Source organism: Kogia breviceps, chromosome 3 (assembly GCF_026419965.1).
Source record: "Kogia breviceps isolate mKogBre1 chromosome 3, mKogBre1 haplotype 1, whole genome shotgun sequence".
Taxonomy (NCBI): Eukaryota; Metazoa; Chordata; class Mammalia; order Artiodactyla; family Physeteridae; genus Kogia; species Kogia breviceps.
The window spans coordinates 41,474,962-41,495,690 of record NC_081312.1 but is presented as its reverse complement, the minus strand read 5'-3'; the positions used below and the strand labels follow the sequence as shown (position 1 = coordinate 41,495,690).

General features: G+C 34.4%; 1 protein-coding gene across 1 annotated transcript in view; it reads left to right on the top strand.

Annotated features, from left to right (window-relative positions):
- The window catches only part of LRRC9 (leucine rich repeat containing 9), a 97,228-nt gene that overhangs the window by 57,709 nt on the left and 18,790 nt on the right, over positions 1–20,729 (top strand). The window contains exons 18-27 of the mRNA XM_059059636.2: positions 1,646–1,837; positions 3,088–3,213; positions 5,355–5,489; positions 6,520–6,697; positions 8,788–9,008; positions 9,938–10,060; positions 13,990–14,120; positions 16,208–16,316; positions 17,015–17,154; positions 19,766–19,902. Coding sequence (XP_058915619.1) covers positions 1,646–1,837; positions 3,088–3,213; positions 5,355–5,489; positions 6,520–6,697; positions 8,788–9,008; positions 9,938–10,060; positions 13,990–14,120; positions 16,208–16,316; positions 17,015–17,154; positions 19,766–19,902 — 1,492 coding nt within the window. The remainder of the gene's footprint in view (positions 1–1,645; positions 1,838–3,087; positions 3,214–5,354; positions 5,490–6,519; positions 6,698–8,787; positions 9,009–9,937; positions 10,061–13,989; positions 14,121–16,207; positions 16,317–17,014; positions 17,155–19,765; positions 19,903–20,729) is intronic.

The window sequence follows — 20,729 nt, the reverse complement described above, 5'->3', positions numbered from 1 at the left end:
CAAACAAAATTTTTAAATGTCTAATATAAACACATGGAGAAGATGTGCAACTTCACTGATAATAATGTAAATTAAAATAAGGTGTGTGGATTGGTGGGTATTTAAGGAAATGAGCATTCTCAAATTCCATTGCTGGAAGAATAAACTGGTACAAACTTCCTTAAAACTATTTGGCAACATTTATCAAGAGTCTTAACAATACAGAAATCCTTAAAACCAGTACTCTTATTTCTAAAAACCTTTTCTGAAAAAATATTGGCATCTCAGTTAAAGTATTATGACCATGGACATTTGTTGCAGTGTTGACAACAATTAGAAGCCACATAAATGTCCATAATGAAATGTTTAAAACAATACTAATGGGGCTTTCCTGGTGGCGCAGTGGTTGAGAGTCCGCCTGCTGATGCAGGGGACATGGGTTTGTGCCCCGGTCTGGGAAAATCCCACATGCCACAGAGCGGCTAGGCCCGTGAGCCATGGCTGCTGAGCCTGCACGTCCAGAGCCTGTGCTCCTCAATGGGAGAGGCCACAACAGTGAGAGGCCCGTATACCACAAAAACAAACAAACAAAAACAATACTAATAATTCACATATTAGAATACTATGCAATCATGAAAAATCATTTAAAAAATAAATTTATTTATTTAGTTTTGGTGGCATTGGGCCTTCGTTGCTGCACACGGGCTTTCTCTAGTTGCGGCGAGCAGGGCCTACTCTTCATTGCAGTGTGTGGGCTTCTCACTGCAATGGCCTCTCTTGTCGTGGAGCATGGGCTCTAGGCACATGGGCTTCCATAGTTGTGGCACTTGGGCTCAGTAGTTGTGGCTCATGGGCTCTAGAGTGAAGGCTCAGTAGTTGTGACACACGGGCTTAGTTGCTCTGCGGCATGTGGGATCTTCCCAGATCAGGGCTCGAACCCATGTCCCCCACATTGGCAGGAGGACTCTAAACCACTGTGCCACCAGGGAAGCCCCATGAAAAATCATCTTGAAGAATATTTAATGGTGTGTGAACATGTTAGAAGGGTACAAAATTCTATAGAACAGAATAATAAATACGTTTTATATAAGAAAAAATATATTGGCATATAATAAAAAATGTTTTCAGTGGTTCTTTCTGAGCAACAGAATTATATATGCCTTCTATTTTTTCTTTTTATTTATTTACTGTATTTCTCAGATCTCCAACAAGAACATGTGTTACTTTAATAATTTTTAAAAATTATTATTAAAAATCATGTACTTCTAAAAAAGGAAATTAAAGAATGGAATAGGTTTAGTTTCTGCCTCTGAAGATGAACCTTTTTTAACCAGGCCATGAGTTCAATGGTATAAACTAGAAGCCTAGATATAAGAAATGTAATTCTTTGTTTGTTGGAGACAATTATCTTGCCAGTTTCTCTTTGCCTTCTCCTCCATGAAAACAAACATTGCCACTCTATGTTAAAAGGCTGAAGTGCGAATTAAGAGAAAATGACTAGGAAAATATGTACATTGATACCATTGCTGCAGTATAACTACTGTTTAGGTCTTCTGTGACGATTGCCAAAAAAGCACGTAAAATATTTAGAGAATCAGAGAGAAAAGAACTATGTAAATACAAACCGTGATCCTTCTAGCATCACTTCTATTTGTATGTGTTGCAGTATAACCTTGAATATTTGGATGCAAGCCATAACCATGTGATAACTCTTGAGGGATTTAGAGGTCTGATGAAACTTAAGCACTTAGACTTGAGCTGGAATCAACTGAAAAAGTCTGGTGATGAAATAAATATGTTATGCAAACACACCACAAGCCTTCTCACTCTGGATATTCAACATAATCCATGGCAAAAGGTATGAAACAGAAATGTTTATAAAAAAGCAAACAATCATTTTTATTTCAAAGCTGTTTTCTCACTACTATTCAAGAATAGCCAGAAATAGTCAAACTATCTTTGTCTTGCTAGAATTCCCTTAAGTATTTGATAAGTTGAATTTAGTGTAGTGATCAAGTGAATAAAATGTTACTATAAGAAAAGTCTTTAATTTCACATCAGACTTTTTTTGCAACCTCTAATAGTTTAAGAGTATTGTGGTTTTAAGAGTGTTAGATGTCACTGCCATTTGCACACCTTCAGAGAATTTTCATATTGCAGTATAGCTCAGCATGCTAGAACCCTACTGTAATGAGGCATAGGAACCAAGAATAATAGAATACAGTGAGAGAAACATACTATTAAAGGGGGAAAAATTAACAAAAGCATGTTTACTTTTAAATTAACAATAGTATGTTTCTCTCACTGTATTCTATTATTCTTGGTTCCTATGCCTCACATTCCCTGATAAACCTGAATTATAGTCTTATTTATGTTGTTACAAAAAGGAAATTTGATTGAACGCTATTCTTTCTCATCACAAAAATATGTAGATTCATGCTAAGAAATTTCAATATTCAATGATTATATTGAAGAGTATCTCCAAGTATTTAAAATAAGCTCCAAGTTTATAATTTCAAGACTATTCCTTTCCTTGCTTTTCAAAAATGTATATAGACTGTGTTCAACATTTTTAAAAGGGACTAAAGCATGATTGGTTCTATTAAATTGGCCATATTACTATGTTTATACTATTGTATTTCTCCTTTTTAGCTCAGTAAAATTGAAGGATATTTTTCTTTTGCCAAATCAGACTTCCTGAATGATCACAGTACAGCTATAGCCCTGTTGCCAAATTAAATGTCAAGAGCTAAAGATCTGTATTGGATCACTCATGGAGCTGACTAGCTAAATGCTGATCTAGATAAACAGGAGGCACTGAAGTTGTTCTGTGAACACTTTTCACCACAGTCACTTTTCAACAGCTTGTGGGATTTCCTCTCTTCACAAGAGTAGAACTATCCACCTTCAAACAAAAAAGATTAATTCTTAAATATAATTTAATTTCAACTATTATTTAAAGAATTAAGTTAAGCCTTTATTTTTAGACAAATATAATAAAGTAGGAGATGCATAATTTGAATTATGTGGGAAAGAACAAAGAACTCCTTTCCATGTCATAGCACATGTAATATTTTGTAAAAATTAACTTTTGGTATTTTTCCCAAGCCAGCCACATTAAGGCTGAGTGTTATTGGCAGATTAAAGACTCTTACTCAGTTAGATGGAGTCCTTATTTCTGAAGAAGAAGCAACAGCAGCTATGAAATTTATTTCTGGGACAAAGATTACTCAGGTTGGATTTTACTGTTTAATATTTCTTGTTCTATTTAGAATATACAAATAATATTTCCCATACTCTTATTTTGTTATTGAGATTTTATATTCTCTCTTAGCATGCTAATAAAAAAATCAGTCTATAACAATCATATCACTTGAATTTTTCTTTCTGTTTAAATGTATTCCATTTAAATACCAACTGGGTATATGGATTCTCATCCCTGCACACTACCCCAAAAATACCTCTAGGGTAACTGTTTTTTTCCTAGTCAACCTGAACTCACCAGAGTCCTTTAGAACCTACATGAAAATAAGCAACTTTCTGTGGATAAGGTAAGCTTCAAGGCCTTGAGAAAGCATTTAGTAAATTATTTACCTAGTATTGATATTATATGTGTCTGGCTGAAAGAAAACAAAACCTATTAACTTGGGGAAGGGGAAATACCTATATTATCCAGATTAAGAACCCTACTTTGGCCAAAGTAGTTTCAACATCCTAAATATCTCCACTCTAGTTATCTAGCTATTTACTTTTTGAGGAATATTTGAATATTAATTCCTTAATGTAATGTTTAATTTTGTATCTGTTCAAAGTGAAGGAAAGAAACTCTTTTGTTGATAAAAATATAATTAACTCCTGAAGAAGAGTTGGGGATTTATCCTACCAGAAATCAAAACTTACTAAAATCCTGTAAGACATTGTGGAATTGGCAGAGTTAGACAAATAGACCAATACAACAGAGTATAAAGACCCAGTGTAGATGCACACATACCTGAAAACTTGATAAATAACAGAGCTGCCTGTACAAATCAGGGAGCTAGTCAATAAAAGGCACTGGAACAAGTGCATTAAGGTTTTCACTACAAAAAACAAAACCAAAAATGTTTTAGAAGAAAAGATCAGAGATTATCATTGTAACCTTGAATGAGGGAAGAATTTATTATGCAAGAAACAAAGAGCATAAACTATAAAAGACTGGATTTGTCTATGTTAAAATTAATACATCTATTCCTCAAAGGGCAGAAAGACAAGCTATATAGTGGGAAAAGAAATCTGAAACACATCTGAAAAAAAATATTCTTTATATATCCTAAATATATCAGGAAAAAGACAACCAATCAAACAGAAAACTGAGTAAAAGATTTAAACAGACATTTCACTGGAGAGGAAATCAGAACAGCCAAACAACTTAGGAAAAGATGCTCTATCACATTAATACGCAAGAAAATAAACATTAAAACTTAAATGATCTACCAATTTATGGCCACTGTGTGTGTGGGGGAAACCCTTGACAATATCAAGTTTTCACAAAGGTTTGAAGTAAAGGTTACAATTGGTACACCCATTTTGTATAACAAATTGGCCCTATCTAGTAAAGCTGAATATATACATACCCTAAACCTAGCAAGTTATATAGTTACTCTTGCATATATATACCAAGAGTCATGCACAAGAATATTTATGACAGCAATGCTTATAATAGCAAAAAACTGAAATCAGCTCAATGTTCGTTCATTCATGGGAGAACTGATAAGGAAATATTATATAGCAATGACATATGAATGAACTACAGCTACAGGAAGAAGCGTAAATGAATCTCATGGATATGATGCTGAGCAAAAAAGCAAGTCATAGAAGAACGTAAACATATTATTCAATTTATATAAAGTTTGAATATGTATAAGACTTATATTTTATTTATGGATATAAACATGAGTCTATAAAGATAGCAAGTATGGTAGATACAAAATCCCCTAAGATTGCTTCTTAGGGGATTGATTCACTTGAGATGAGTGATGGCTTCCAAGGAGAAGGAGAGAACAAAAGATTAGGATGGGGCACCCAGGGAGGTTCTAGGGTAGTAGGAATATTCTGGCTCTTAAACTGGTTTCATGATGGATTGTATGGTGTTTGTTTTATAACAATCCTTTCACAGTTTTATATATATTATTTTGTGGTTAAATGTCTGCTAAAACAAAAAAATGAGTGAGATATATAAAGTATATCCAGATACTGAAAACATTTTAAGGCAAAGAAAATGTCATATTTTAAAAGTATTCATTGGGCCGCTCATCTAGGAAACAATTCTTTTAACTATATATATATATATATGGACCTCTCTGTACTATTTCCTTTATATGTTTTTGTTTTATTAGTTATCTCTCTTACGGCATTCTAGTACTAAAGAGGAGAGATCACGGATTCTTAGTATATGGCCTTCTGCCAAAATTCTGACACAGATTTCAAAGTTAGGACCACATTCACATCTGAGTGGAAACTGGTACTTGAAGGTAAAGACAATCTATTAAACCTAATATAAAAATTTAATTTCAATTGATTTTTTAGTCAACTTTGGCTTTGTATCATAACGAGGGCATAGACAGGTAACGTGCAGAAAACTAGAAGAGCCAAATTAAAAGTAAAAGAGAAGTCAAGTCATGAGTAGTTATGTCACAGGGGCTAGAACTCAGCAGTGGTCACTACAGAACAGGAAATTTAGCATAAAGGTACACTACAAAACCAAAGGGTAGATTCTGATGATATATCAAAATAAGCAAGAAAACTTTAAAGCTCAGAGCCAGAGACCAAGCCAAAAGTTTGGATGGCGAGGTAAAAGGGATCAAGAATCCTGGCAAGAGAATGGGGGAACTGGTCAGAATTCAGCCAAGGCTAAGGGAAAAGTTTTGGAGCACTAGCAGCTTCTTGCTCAAGAAGCACCCTTTTACCTCTTGCCAAAGATAGAAACTGGGCTAAGAGAATCTGACCCTTGAAAATGGAAGATATTAGTGGCATTCCTTTTATTACAGAATATACATAGATATTTAGTTGTGATGCCGGCTCCGTGATAGTCTTAGCTGACCCCACAGGGAGTTGTGAAATTAGAATGGCCCTTTAAATCTGTCCCAAGTTGGGCTGAGATGGCCAGGCCTTTCTTTCCCTTCATCATTGGATGTGGGCCAACCTGGGAAGGAGCATGACCTTGGGCAAGGCAGCTCTCTGCTGCTGATGCTGTCCCTGAAGGGACTGACAGTTGAAGGCTTTCTGCCAACAGCACTTGCAGCAACTGGGACAAAGCCTTCACTGCGGGGAATCTGACTGGCATAGCTCAGTGTCTATAATACCATATAAGTCCCTCTCTGAGTTATAATCTCGTCAAATTTTACTTTTCTGTAAACTAAGAACTTTGCAATATCTTTAGTTCCTAGGGGACTTTTTAATGTTACTTACCACATTTGAATTATTTCATTAGACTTTTTATCTTATAACATTGAAGTTATTGATATCATCCAGAAGCAACATATAATGTGAATTATTCTACAGATAACTGCCTTAAATTTAGATGGGCAACATCTTTTTGAAATCACAAATTTAGAAAAATTGGAAAATTTGAAGTGGGCATCATTCAGCAACAATAATCTCACTAAAATGGAAGGCTTGGAATCTTGTGTTAACTTGGAAGAGCTCACATTAGATGGAAACTGCATCTCAAAGATAGGAGGTAAGGTATTAGAGATTTCTAAAGTCTTAAAATATGAATGTCTAATTAAAAAGAGCAAAAAGTGAATAACACTGAGGATAGAATTTCTGAAGAGGAAGGTCTCCTGAGAATTTCCAAGAAGGTTTGGAGTAGAGTACTCTAAACACCTCTTTAGCGGGATCTGTGACTGGCTACCATATATAATGAGCCTAACTAGTTGCCTTCCCTCCCCTCTTTTAACCCGTGTTTACCATCTATTACCAAACTTAGCACATTATAAACTAGTCAGTATTCAAACTCTGTACCATTGAGTAAATAAATGAAAGAATGAGGTGTGCTTTTGAAAAAGATAAAGCAGCTCAGTTCATTTTTCAAAATATGGAATTAAGGTTACATTTGGAAATTTGAAGACTTTCAACAAAATGAACATTTTATTCACTAGAGGTTGAAAATCAGATGTACTATATAACCTTTTACTGGGATTCACATACAAGTACAAATTAAGCAGCTTTACTAATGCCTGCATAAGTGTACACACACACATATCATGCATACTTATCTAGGTATAATACATTTCTGGATGTGCATTTTGGTAACAAGGCTGTCCTTGTCAAGGAGAGAAGGTAGGAATTGAAAATCATGCCTGGGAAAGAGACTTAATTTATACTTTATTAGCTTTTGAATTGTTTTTAGCATGTGTGTACTACCTTTTTCATAAAATAGAAAATTTTACTTTAAAAAATTACATATGCAAAAGCAAGTATTAAAAACAGCATGTATAACATTTGTTATACTTTATTTTAATGGCTGTTAACAATAGTTTCTAAAAATTGCTTCATCATAAGAATCACTTAGGAAACTTATTGAGTATATATATCCACAGGCCTCTCCTCTGTAGATTTCAGCTAAGAAAACAGTGAAGGGGGGGAGGTGTAGGTCAGGCATCTGTGTTTACAACTATCACTAGTCTCCATTCCCATACAATAGGGTGTTAATTTTGCTATGTATATAACAGTTGAGAACCCTATTTCCTTTTTATTCCCCTCCATAAGCCCACTGAAAGGAAGACTCCTTCAACCTGTATTTTCCCTATACCCACTTTTCAAACATAGCTACCCCACTAAACTTTAACAGATATTTATCTTCTTTTTTCCAAACACAGATAGGCTTAATATGCATTTAAGGATTTTTGCTTTGATAGTACATCCTAACTTGCCCTAGATTGATTTGCTTTCAGCATTTCATAGTCCCATGATAAAGGCTGGTGTGAAAGGGGTGCATGAATAAAATTTATTGAGGACTGATTATTTATTTGCCAAAAGCTATAACTGATACTTTTCAAGTGCCATTCCATTTAATTACATAACTGTTAGAAGTAGATTTCAGTATATCCATTTCATGGATGAAGAAAATTAGGCTCAGAGGTTACATAATTTTACATAATTTACCTATGGTCCCAAATCTAGTGTGAAACCAACATTTGAAACCAGGTCTGACTCCAGAGTTCTTATCTGTCAACAGCACGGTCCTACCTATAGTTATAAAGTGTCTACAGCACGTAATGTACATAGGGGGTTAGATTGTGGTGGGAAGAAGCATTTTCTAAAGTTCTGTCTTAGAGTACTTTCAAGCATACAAAGGCAGAATTAGATTCTTTTTAATACAAATGATGGCACAGTAAGGAATACTTTCCAGAGTGTTGTATTCTAGTTCCTGACCCTTAATGTTTTACAATGGGGGTTGGTGATTATTTTGAGCTTTGTAAAGTAGAGCTTTACATTATTGTGATGGTGAAAACCTTAATTAATTACATAATTTAAAGGTTATTTGAAAGCTTAAATTCAGTATTTCCTATACAATACCTTCCCTTAACACCTAAAAAAATGAGTCTACTTGGAAATCCAAAATTGGAATTTAATATATTATCTAAGACTTAGTACACATTCTATTATTCTTTAACAAAAGGAAAAACAATGATGGTTAATATTATAAAATCTGTAAAGCCATTTGAACTTAGAAAAAGAGAAACAGTAAAACAACCAGCCAGTTATTTTTTAAATTAACCTTTCAGTGCTGTCTGAATCTTTTCTTGAATTTGCTTATTTTTCTAGGCATTTCCAAGCTGACTAAATTAACCCGCCTCAGCATAAATAATAATCTCCTCACTGGTTTGGAAAAGCATACTTTTGATAACATGCTTCATCTTCATTCCCTTTCTCTTGAGAACAACAAAATCACTTCACTGAGTGGTTTACAAAAAGCTTTTACACTAACTGAATTATACATAGGCAATAACTATATTGTTCTCAATCAGGAGATCTACAATTTAAAGGTGACTATCTGGGGTACTAATGTTTTTGGTTTTCTAAATATTTTCTTATTTCTTTATACTATGAAAGTAATGCATGTTCACTGTACAGAATTTGGAAAATATAGAAAAATGTAAGGAAGAAAATAAAAATCAAGAAAAATGAATTTGATGGCCATTTCCTACCATTGGGACTTGCAGTGGCCTCTTTCCTTTTGCTGATACCATATTGCTAGGGCTTTATCTCCTACCAAAAACTTATGTCCATTTCCCATCTTTCCTTACTTGCAGCCTTATCATCATTGAATTCCCCCAATACAACTACTTCTAGAGCTGCAGAGTCAACCTAATCAACAACAGCAACAAAACAAACCATTTTACATTACAGATGCAGATTAGTTTTACTCCCTCTTGTCTTAACCTCTCCCATCCATATCTACTCAGGGCCCTTCCTTCACAACAAACATCTTATCTAATAAGGAAGCACATTTTCCCTTAAGATGAATTCTGCTACTCTCTTACAAGGCAGAAGCACTTCAGTTTTATCCCTCATCAGAAGACTGTGTTTTTCATTGTTTCATTTCACTGTTGTATCTGTATACACACATACTATTTAACCGATCGTTATTCCATAAACAAAGTATATGTTTTAAACTTTGCTAAATTTCTTTACAAGTCTTTATCATGGGTAATACATTTAGCACCAGCATCCAAAAAGGGATTCTGATCATATAATATAGACCACTGAAATACTGCACAAAATTAGACCTTAATAGTATGAAAGTACAACGCTTGCACTAAACAGCAGCATACTTAAAAGCACTCAAATCACTATGAAATGATAGAGTAATTTAATATTAATATTCAAGGATGATTAAACTCTGAAGGGGAAAAAAACTTGTTAGAGTGAGATATATATATATCACTTTGAATATATGTATTTTTATTACCAGGGTTTATGCAACCTGGTCATTCTAGCCATGTATGGAAACATTATTGTATGGAATCAAGAAAACTACCGGTTGTTTGTAATATTTCATCTTCCAGAACTGAAAGCTCTGGATGGAATCTCAATTGTAAGTTGTTTTATTGACTCATAGCATTTGGTGCAGGCTTCATATTAATATATCCGTAGGCCATAATCATTTTGAATGTTGCTTTATCACTAGTATGTTACCCTAGCTTATTATGCTTATTAAAATCTAGGTCTCCAAAGCACATTTCAGATCTGGGTTTTAAATGTTTCTCCTCTGGCCAGTTTTTAATTGTTTAAATTGAGGTAGTTGGGGAGGGAAGATGCTGCTTACATTTGCACCCACTGAATTCAGTGCCTAACAGATTTATGAGACAGGATAGGAGAAACTGCCTTGGACCCCTACTGTCCTCTTGGGCCTAAAAACAGCTTCCTATTACCTGGAAAAATACAGTTGTTAAGATTTAAGAAAAACATATTTGAACCAAAAAATGGTATGTCAACATTACTAGTAAACTATACTAGTAAAAAAATAACTTTTTATACTGTGTAAAAAATAACACAGAACATAGGACTGAATATGAAAGCAATATTTGGAAACTTGGATTCTATAACTAGTAAGTTCATACAGGGCTCCTGATTTCCATGTAACAGGATAAGTGCACAACAAATGGGTGAAGAATAAAAAGGTTCCCTGTGTAACATTGCCTAGCCCCTGTCAGACAATAAAACTCATCAAATTTCTAGGAAATTGAGAGATAGTTCATGATTATTTGGGACTTTGAGGTGCTCTGAGAAGATTACTAATTCTAACCCTGATTTTTTCAGGGCCCTCCTCAGAATGAAGAATCAAAAACATTCTCCCCCAAACACAAACAATTCTCTAGAATCTTGTATACTGGGTTTTATTTAGGTGTTGGCTTTCATTGAGGGACGTTTTAAAAACATTCTCATGAAACTAGTACTGTATGTGCTCCAATGGTGGTGTTGAGTACCTTATCCTTCCTATCTCTCTGTGCCCTCATTTGAAGGGCCACCTGAGAAAGTGCTTTTAGAAGTCAGTGTAGGAAAAACTTTTCCCCCTGAGGAAAAGTTATGCTCTCCTCACTGACAATGAGTATTTTTAAACTATTTTCCTTTTCACTTTGACTACCTAAAAGCTCAGGGCCACATTTATGGTTCAATGACAGAAACCCTGTAGGACTTATGGTCTATCTGTCCCTATCCTCAGTTTTGATCTATTCTAACTTACATCATTCTCAGTCTTGATCTTCAGTATTTATTATTTGCATTTTACTATTTGATTATATGTTCCTCCTGTAAGCTGCCACAAATTCTTTGTGGAATGAGGTAGAATATAAATATATGAATTAATAATGGACATGAAGACCAGACTGAATAATTTAGACTTTAATTGAGAGGTAATGGGAAGGCATTCAAGATTTTTGAGTTAGGGAATAACATATTGAAAACTATATATTAGGAAATTTAACAGCAGTGTTCAGAGTGATCGATGAAAAACCAACAGGAGGCTATTAGCGTGGTCTACATGTGATGTAATGAGAAACTGAAATAAACCAAGGGGAAGTGGTTTTAAAAATGGAGAGCTGAAAGGCAGGAGAAATACTGGGAAGAATTGACAGAACTTGGCAACCAATTAAATTTGAAGGACAAGGAAATGGAAGAATAAAAGATGTCTACAAGACTTGAGTCTATTCCACTAAGAGATATCATAACAGAAATATGATTACAGGAAGAAATAAGATAAGTGTTAGACACACGAAGAAAGCTGATGACTAAAACCAAAAGCATATAACATTGACTAAGGAAAGAGAGTAAAGAAAGTAAAGAAATCCAAGTGAGGCTTTAATAGTTCCATTTAGGAAATGTAAAGAGGAAAAGAAGTCACCAAAAGTAGACACAGAGGGAAGTAGAAGAGCAATATAATCTTAGAGTGTTTGAGAGGTAAATGGACATGGACTTTAGAAATGACATAGTCCAAATCCTTTATTTTATAAATGAGCACAAAGAACTCCAGAGAATTTAAATGACATTCCAAGTGACATGACTTTTTAATAGTAAAGCATGGACAGCTGAGCCTCACTTGGTGCCCAAGGCTCCATGGATATATAATCATACTGGGAAGTAAGGGAGTGGTACTGGAAGTTCCAACCCTCTAATCATGGTTGATTCCCCTGGCAACCAGCCCCCATTCTTAAGGACTTTCCAAAAGTCATCTTGTTAAGATAAACTCAGGTTGGTTGAAAGGAGCTTGTCATAAATAGCAACACAGTCCTTTCACCTTTATGGCTCTGGACCTGTTTCAGGAACCGAAAACAAAAAAACAAATATTATAATAAAAGATGCCCCTACGACTCTTATATAGGAAATTATGAGGGTTTTAAGAGCTATGTGCCAGAACAGTAGACAAAGACCAAATACAGGTTTCTTATTATAAATCACAATATCATAGCTCATGCTCTGGCCTTTGAACACAGATCCTTTACAGCAAAATAATCAGAAAATTCAAAATATATTGGAATATTACTGTAATCCCATTCAGTAATTATCCAGTCCATAATCATATAGAAATGTCTCTCACAGTGAGGCCACTCAGATTTGCAGGTTTCCATTGGAGACTTTGTCAGGTTCCAAAAGCAGGAGTGGTCTCAAAACACATAGCTTAACCCTTTCTTCAGGCATCTGATATAATTGAACTGAGACAATATCATCTCTTGCTCTGAACCTCTTTTGAAGTAATATAATATTGGATTTCCTCATTACATAACCTATTTATTAGTTCCTTTACCCGTAAGTGCCCTTCCCTGTTCTCTCCATTTACACCCATACTTTTCCAACTTTGGAAGGAATATTAGGTTCGGCCACTGTGCTGGCCTAGTCTAGCATATACCTCCCCTTGGTCCACCCCCCTTCAGATAGGACAAGGTTATATAGGTGCAAAACTAGTGGGCTATTTTTGCTACCAGGAAATACAGATACATTCACTGTTAACCCCAGTTTTGCCGGATGGGGTGAAGGTAAAACCTACCCCCATCAGCCCTTTAGGAATCCTGACAAAAGGCTTAAAAACATAGTTTCTCACTTAGGAATTATCCTTGTTTCCAGTATTTGTAGCTGTAGCTGTGGTCCTGTGGCCACTGCATCAGGTAGAAAAAAAATTTGAGGTGATGTGAGGAAGAAGGAAAGAAAAAATATAATGGTTATACCAGCATTATCCTTCTTTCGCAAGAATTGCATAGTCATATCAGCATCCTTGCCCCATCCCCCAGATGCACCAGAAAAACAGAAGTCTATCCAGTGGGGACCCTCCTTTAGCCCCATTCATGTTCACACTAAGTATGAGCACTCTTAGGAAGGTATGTAAGCCAGCCCATCATGCTTTTATCTCCTCCCCATTTTAGACAACCAATGTTTTAATTGCCCATTCCAGTTCTCTATCGAACTACTACTCTGAGGAGGATAGCTTTCTGCCCACTGTTAGACATTATGGGCTGTTAACGTGTGTTCCTTGGTCTGAAGAAATAAGTCAACTGTCCAGATTGGTGCAATATCTTCTGTTCCAGTTCTTTTATAGCATTATGTGCATTTGCATTTACACTGGGTAAGCAAATTCCAGTCCAGAGTCAGTATCTATTCCTGTCAAGACCCATTTGTAGCCCCCCCAGGGCTACCAGCCTCAGTCTGACTTGCCAGCTATATTCAGGGCCTTCCCACAGGGAGATCTGCCACATAGCTATCTGCAGTCTCTGTCTTATTATTATCTCAGTAACACACCAGAGGACTCACCACAGTGCCATTCCTCAGGTCCCAAGGTCCCTAGGTGGTCTGCCTTCTTCTCTGTACCTTTCAGTCTCCTATATTTATTTTATATATAATATCCAGGGGTTTAGCTGTACTTAGTAGGAAATAGGGAGAAATGAGGCTATTCCATTTTGACCTGGAACCAAAGAATTAATGTCATTTAGTCATCTGTAAGAGAGAACATCACTTTCTAAATATCCTCATATATAGGAACCATCAGAGACTGAGTGTGCAAAAGATTTGTTTGGTGGCAGACTTACTTCTGATATGATTGCTGAACGACAAGGACATTCAGACTTCACCCAAATGCAAGAACTAAATTGGACTTCATCATCCATCAGGTACAATCATTTTATTCTATGCTATTTGATATTATTACAGTTATTATTATTTTTCTAAGGTTTATAATTTATACATCTTATCCAAATATAACCAGTAATTCAGAAGATCATCTACACTACTTCACAATCTCATACTAACTTTACCATCTTTGAATTGCATTAATAACTTTTATTATCACACACTATGATTAAAAATCTCATCAATCTCTTTCTAAGACCTTATACTTCCCTTTTCTTTTACAACCAAGCTTTTAAAATTGGAACATACTAGGTTTGCTCCTCACATTGTATCACTCTAATCCAATGCTATCTGGCTACCACTGCCACCATTCCTCTGATGCTCTTCTCATGAATGTTATCATTGTCCTCCTGTTTAATAAATCCATTTCTCTTCTTTCTTTTTCTATTCTGCACTCTTCACAGGCAGACATCTTTAGCCATAGTTTTAATTTATGACGATGACCCCCTAATTTATCCCAAACCTAGGCTCCTAATTTGAATATTCAATTGCTCTCTAGATAGCATCTAGGAAACAACATTCACCTGTTGTCGCCCAAGCCAAAAATCTAGAGTCCGCTCTCTCTCTCCTTTATCCTCCGTTTTTAATTAATCACTACATTCTATAGAGTCTGTGTCTTAAGTGTGTGTCATAGTTCCTCCTTCTTTCCATAGTCATTGCCGTTGTCCTAGGTTGGGGAATTAACTAATTTAGAAACTATTGGTTTTTTGTCTTATATAACCTTACCTGCAAATCCATCTATTATCCATACCTCCTTCTAAGATGCAAGTTTTATCAGATCACTTCCCTTCTCAACATTGTTCAGTGTCTTCCCACTGTCTACAGAATAAAATTTTAAATCTCTTTGTACAACATAGAAGGCCCTTCCTTTTTTATTATAGTTTTTCTGAATCCCATTTCTTGAGGACACAGACAGTGACTTTCATATTTGTTGTAGCCTTTCCAAACACATTGACTGCACTTAGGAAATAACTAATGAAAACATGTCAAAAGAATAAATGACTTTCAATGTATAAAGTGTATCATAATTGTAACTTCAGGGTTGAGGATTTGTTTAAAGGTGTGGTAGGCTTTTGCACAGCCAAGGAAACCATCAACAAAATGAAAAGACAACCTACTGAATGTGAAAAAGTATTTGCAAATTAAATATATGACCAACAAGAGGTTAATATCCAAAATATATAAACAGACCATAAAATTCAACATCAAAAAAACAAAACAACAAAAACCAACCTGATTAAAAATGGGCAGAAGAGATCTGAATTGACATTTTCCAAAGAAGACATACAGATAGCCAACAGGCACATGAAAAGATGCTCAACATCATTTATCATCAGAGAAATGCAAATTAAAACCACAATGAGATATCATCTCACACTTGTCAGAATAGCTATCATCAAAAAGACCACAAATAACAAATGTTGGCGAGGATGTGGAGAAAAAGGAACTCTCATATACTGTTGGTAGGACTGTAAATTGGTACAGCCACTATGAAAAACAGTATGGTTTCTCAAAAAAACTAAAAACAGAACTACCATGTGACCCAGCAATTCCACTCCTGGGAAAAAATGAAAACACGAATTCAAAAAAGATACATGCACCCCAATGTTCATAGCAACATTATTTACAATTGCCAAGATATGGAAGAAACCTAAGTGACCATAAACATATGAATAAAGAAGATGTGGTATATACATATAAAATGGAATAGTACTCAGCCACAAAAAAGCATGAAATTTTGTTTTTGCTATTTGCAACAACATGGATGGACATGGAGGGTATCATGCTAAGTGAAATACGTCAGCCAGAGATAAACAAATACTGTATGATTTGTATTTGTATACAAATACAGTATTTGTGTACAAATACTGTATATAGTATTTGTATGATACAAATACTGTATGCATCAGGGAAGCCCTGATGCATATATTTTATGTTAAGGAAATTCTTTTCCATAGAATTTGTCAGATGAGATTTTTTAAAAATGCCTTTGGGGTTACACATGAGAGATTCACCGATATAATTTGCCTGTTAAAATTATAACTGTATTTACTCTGTCTAAATTCAGAACTGTGGATTTGATTCCAGTTGACCAATTTAGAAATGTGTGTAATGTGAATCTACAGAACAATAATCTTACCTCATTCAGTGGATTAATCTATCTGCCTAACGTGAAGGTGAGTCACTCACAAATTTTCTTTTTTTCTTTCAAGGTTTTCAGTGCAAGTTGTAATCTTCTTTACTTTAATGACATGTATATTCATGTCATTAAAGAAGAGAAATTAATTTTCCAAAAGTATTTTTTCACCAAGAAAAAAAAGCATTACTTCCCAAAGTTATTACGGCTGATGTCAATTTTATGCGATTGTCTTTATAAACAGTGAATCTTCCTCTCTAGCAGGAGATGGGATGGAAGGCTGCCTTTGTAGTGAGTGAAGCTGGAGGACACTGTGGTTCTCAAAGCAGCCTCATTGCCTCCTGTCCTATAGCTTTGAGCCACCTACTAATGCCTTTTAAACTTAGGGAAATAACGATCTCTCCAACTAGAGTTATTTCATCTAAATAAGGCTTCGAGAAGTCAGGAGTACAGATTGAGAAAGTTGAGCAGCTTTCTAGGGTCTCCATTATTTAGTTTGAAATGGTGTATTTTTCAGCATGTCAGATAATAAAAAACACATTCAAAGTCAAATCCAGACAATTTGGGACATAAAAATTTGTCATTTTTTAACACTAATATATTAAATTATGTTGTATAGTCCAAGATTTATCCATACCGTTTTAATAGTTTTTAGAATGGTGATAATCTCAAACCAAAGATATATTTACAGCATCATTCATATGTTAATATCTGATTAATAATGGATTCCTTCTGTAGGTCTTATGCCTCAACTATAATCATATCGAATCAATCATGCCCCGACTAAAGCCTCAGACTCACTTGACCAATAGACAACTACTCTACCAGAAAGTGCCTTCAAGTGGCTATGGGCAGCAAGGAACTTCAAAAATAAACAGGTATTATTCTTTATTTTTACAACTATAAATAATTTTGGTTGGGAATTTAAAAAGCAGTTAGTTACATTAGTGACAGCAGTACATACATTTAGCTTATTTTAATACTTAATTTAATAGCTACATGCTACATGCCAAAAATAAACTTCACAAATAAAAAGATACCAAAATACTCCTTTGTTATTGTTTTTCCCCAGCCTTCTCCATTTCATACTTATATTGTAAAAAATGAAAGAAAAAACCTTATATTTTAATACCTTGGTTTTTTAAAATTGAGATACAATTCACATACCATAACACTTACCCTTTATGTACAATTCAGTGATTGTTTTAGTATATCCAAAAGGTTGTGCAACCATTACTATCATCTAACCTCAAAATGTTATTACCCACAAAAGAGCCCCTTACCCAGTAGTATGGACTTAGGTTTCTTTTAACCTTTGTTTTGGTTGTTTCTAAATTACTTACCTGGTTACTTAATGCCCCAACATCAATGGAAAAGATACCTTATGAAGAAGATGAGGACTTACCTCCCACCTTCCTACACTTTTTTGGTAGGAAAATATAAATATATCTCCAAGTCAAAATACTTTCATTCCAGTTTTCCCAATGAAGGGCATTCCTTGAGTTTTTATCATCTTTACTGAAGTATTATTTACATATTAAAAAACTCACCAATTTAAGTGTACAGTTTAATGAATTTTGACAAATGTATTTAGTCATATAACCATTACCACAATCAAGGCACAAACTATTCCCATCCCCAAACTTCCCTTTATAACTCTTCACAATTCCCTCCCTCCACATCCTGGTGACAACTACTGATCTGCTTTCTATCACTATCAGTTTGCCTTTTTCTAGAATTTCATATGATTAAAATCATATAGTAAGTAGTCTTTTGTATCTGTCTTCTTTCACTTAGCAGAATTCTTTTGAGATTCATCTATGTTGTTGCAAGTGTCAATAATTCATTTCATTTTATTGCTGAGTAGTATTCCATTATATGACAAGTTGTTTATCTATTTATCATTGATGAACATTTGGGTTGTTTCCAGTTTGAAGTTATTTTGATTAAAGTTGCTATGAAAATTTATACACATCCTTTATATTGGAGACTACTCATATTTGTTTTTTAACAGCTTTACTGAAGTACAGTTTACTTACCATATTCACTCATTTTAAGTGTATAATTTTTACTAAATTTATAGAGTTGTGCAACTACTACCTACTGCAGTACAGTTTTAGAACATTTCCATCACACAACAGAGAGATGCCTTGTGCCTATTTGGAGTCAATTCCCTTTTGCACCTCTAGGTCCAAGAAACCACTAATCTACTTTCTATAGAGTTATGTTTTCTAGACATTTTATATAAATGGAATCATATAATATGTGGTCTTTTGCATTTGACTTCTTACACTTAGCATAATGTTTTTGAGATTCATCCATGTTATAGCATCTATTAATAGTTCATTCTTTTTTTATTGCTGAATATGTTGGGCATTCCATTGTCTGGATATATGCCATTTTGCCATATATTACCATTTTTGCACGTGTATATTCATTTGTCCCAGCACCATTTGTTTAATATACTATCCTTTCCCCCACTGAGTTGCCTTGGTACCTTTGTTGAAAATCAATTGACCATAAATATAAAAGTTTGTTTCTGGACTCTTAATTCTATTCCATTGATCTAGGTGTCTGTCCTTTTGCCAGTTCCAGACTGGTTTGATTACTGCAGCTTTATAAGTTTTGAAATCAGGACGTGTAAGCCCTCCAACTTTGTTCCTTTTAAAGATTGTTTTGGATATTCTGGGTTATTTGCATTTCCTTATAACTGTTATGATGAGACGGTTATTTTCTGGAGAAAAAAAGAAAGAAAGAAAACCTGCTGGACTTTTGATAGAGATTGCATTGAATCTATTGATCAATTTTGGGACAACTACCATCTTAGTAGTAATAGGGAGTCTTCTAATCTGTGAACATGGAATATTTCTCCATTTATTTAGATTTTTAATTTATCTCAGCAATGTTTTGTAGTCTTCTGTGTATACATTTTGTACTCCTTTAGTTAATTTTTTGTGAAGTATTTTATCCTTTTTTATACTATTGTGAATAGAAGTCTTAATTTCATTCTCAGTTTATTGAAGATGTATAGAAATTCAGTTGATTTTTGTATATTAATATTTTACCCTGTAATCTTGCTGAACTCGTTTATTGGTGCAATAATAGTTTTTTGGTGGATTCCTAAGTATTTTCTAAATATAAGATCCTGTCATCTGAGAATAAAGACAGTTTTACTAATTCCTTTCCAATCTGAATACATTGGTTTTTTCTTTTTCTTGCCTGATTGCACTGGCTCTTGCCTTTTATTTCAAGTAACTCTTTCTGTATTTCTTTGTTCTTTAGCATATAAAACTGTTTTTAAAGAAGAAAATGTGATTATTATATAAATTATGAAGACAGAATAATATAGTTTGATTTATTAGTAAATTCATTCTTTTTCTTTTTAAACTTCAATTTATAGTAAGTACATACTAAACTGTCTTTTCATGTTTATACAAACAGCTGGTGTGAAATTAAGTTTATGGGCTCAAACTTACATGTGTGTTTCAGAGATACAATGAGCAGTGAAAATTTGCCTCCAATAATGCACAGTTTAGAAGTTCTTCATTTGGGCTACAATGGAATTTGTAATCTGATTCAGCTACAACTTAACAGACTAAGAAATTTAAAATTCCTCTTTCTTCAGGGTGAGTAGCAACACTGTTCATGTGTAAGTCTTTATTATTAAAAACTGATTTGATTATCATCCTGTTTTGAAAGCAAATATAAGCATCAACATTAGAACAGATTCATTGACAAAAATATTTTAGTAATCACTAATGGGTTTATCTTGGGTTATTTATATAAATAATGTAAGTGTGATATTCTAGAGCTATAGAATATTGCATTCTAGCTCTGACACCAAAACACATGGCATTTTCTATGCAACATGAATGACATAATGGGGCTAGAGTGGTGTCAGAGGAAAGGGTGAGTCCAAAATGCAGTTTAAAAGAAGTAAATATTAGTACTTAATGACTAGATATACAAGGAAAGAAAAATAGTTCAAGATGTTTGCATGCTTTCATTAAGAGATTGGGCAAAGTGAGGTACTAAAGCTAGGGAAAGATTAGTTAGTGTTGTGACAACTTTGAGACATTAAAATGGAAACATTTTCAGGTTGTAGTACTGCACCACAGGTCAGAACTGGAGATGTATATTTTAGAATTATCCCAGTGGAGGTAACAGGTAAAGTCATAGCATATGTGCTTACTTAGGAAATAAGTATAGAGAAAGAATGAAAAGCCAAAAAGAGATGTGGAGACAAACCCACTACCTCTGAGCAATTTCCTTCCACACCCCACATCCAGTATTAAGAAGGGTGGAATAAGCACCAGCAAAGGAATAATTCACAAAATTTTGAAAGAAAACCAAGAAATACAAACTCTAAATGTTAGGAGAAAAGAGGGTGATTGATTTAAAGTCAAATGATAAAAAGAATGAGGCCTATGAAAAAAATACTGGATGTACACAA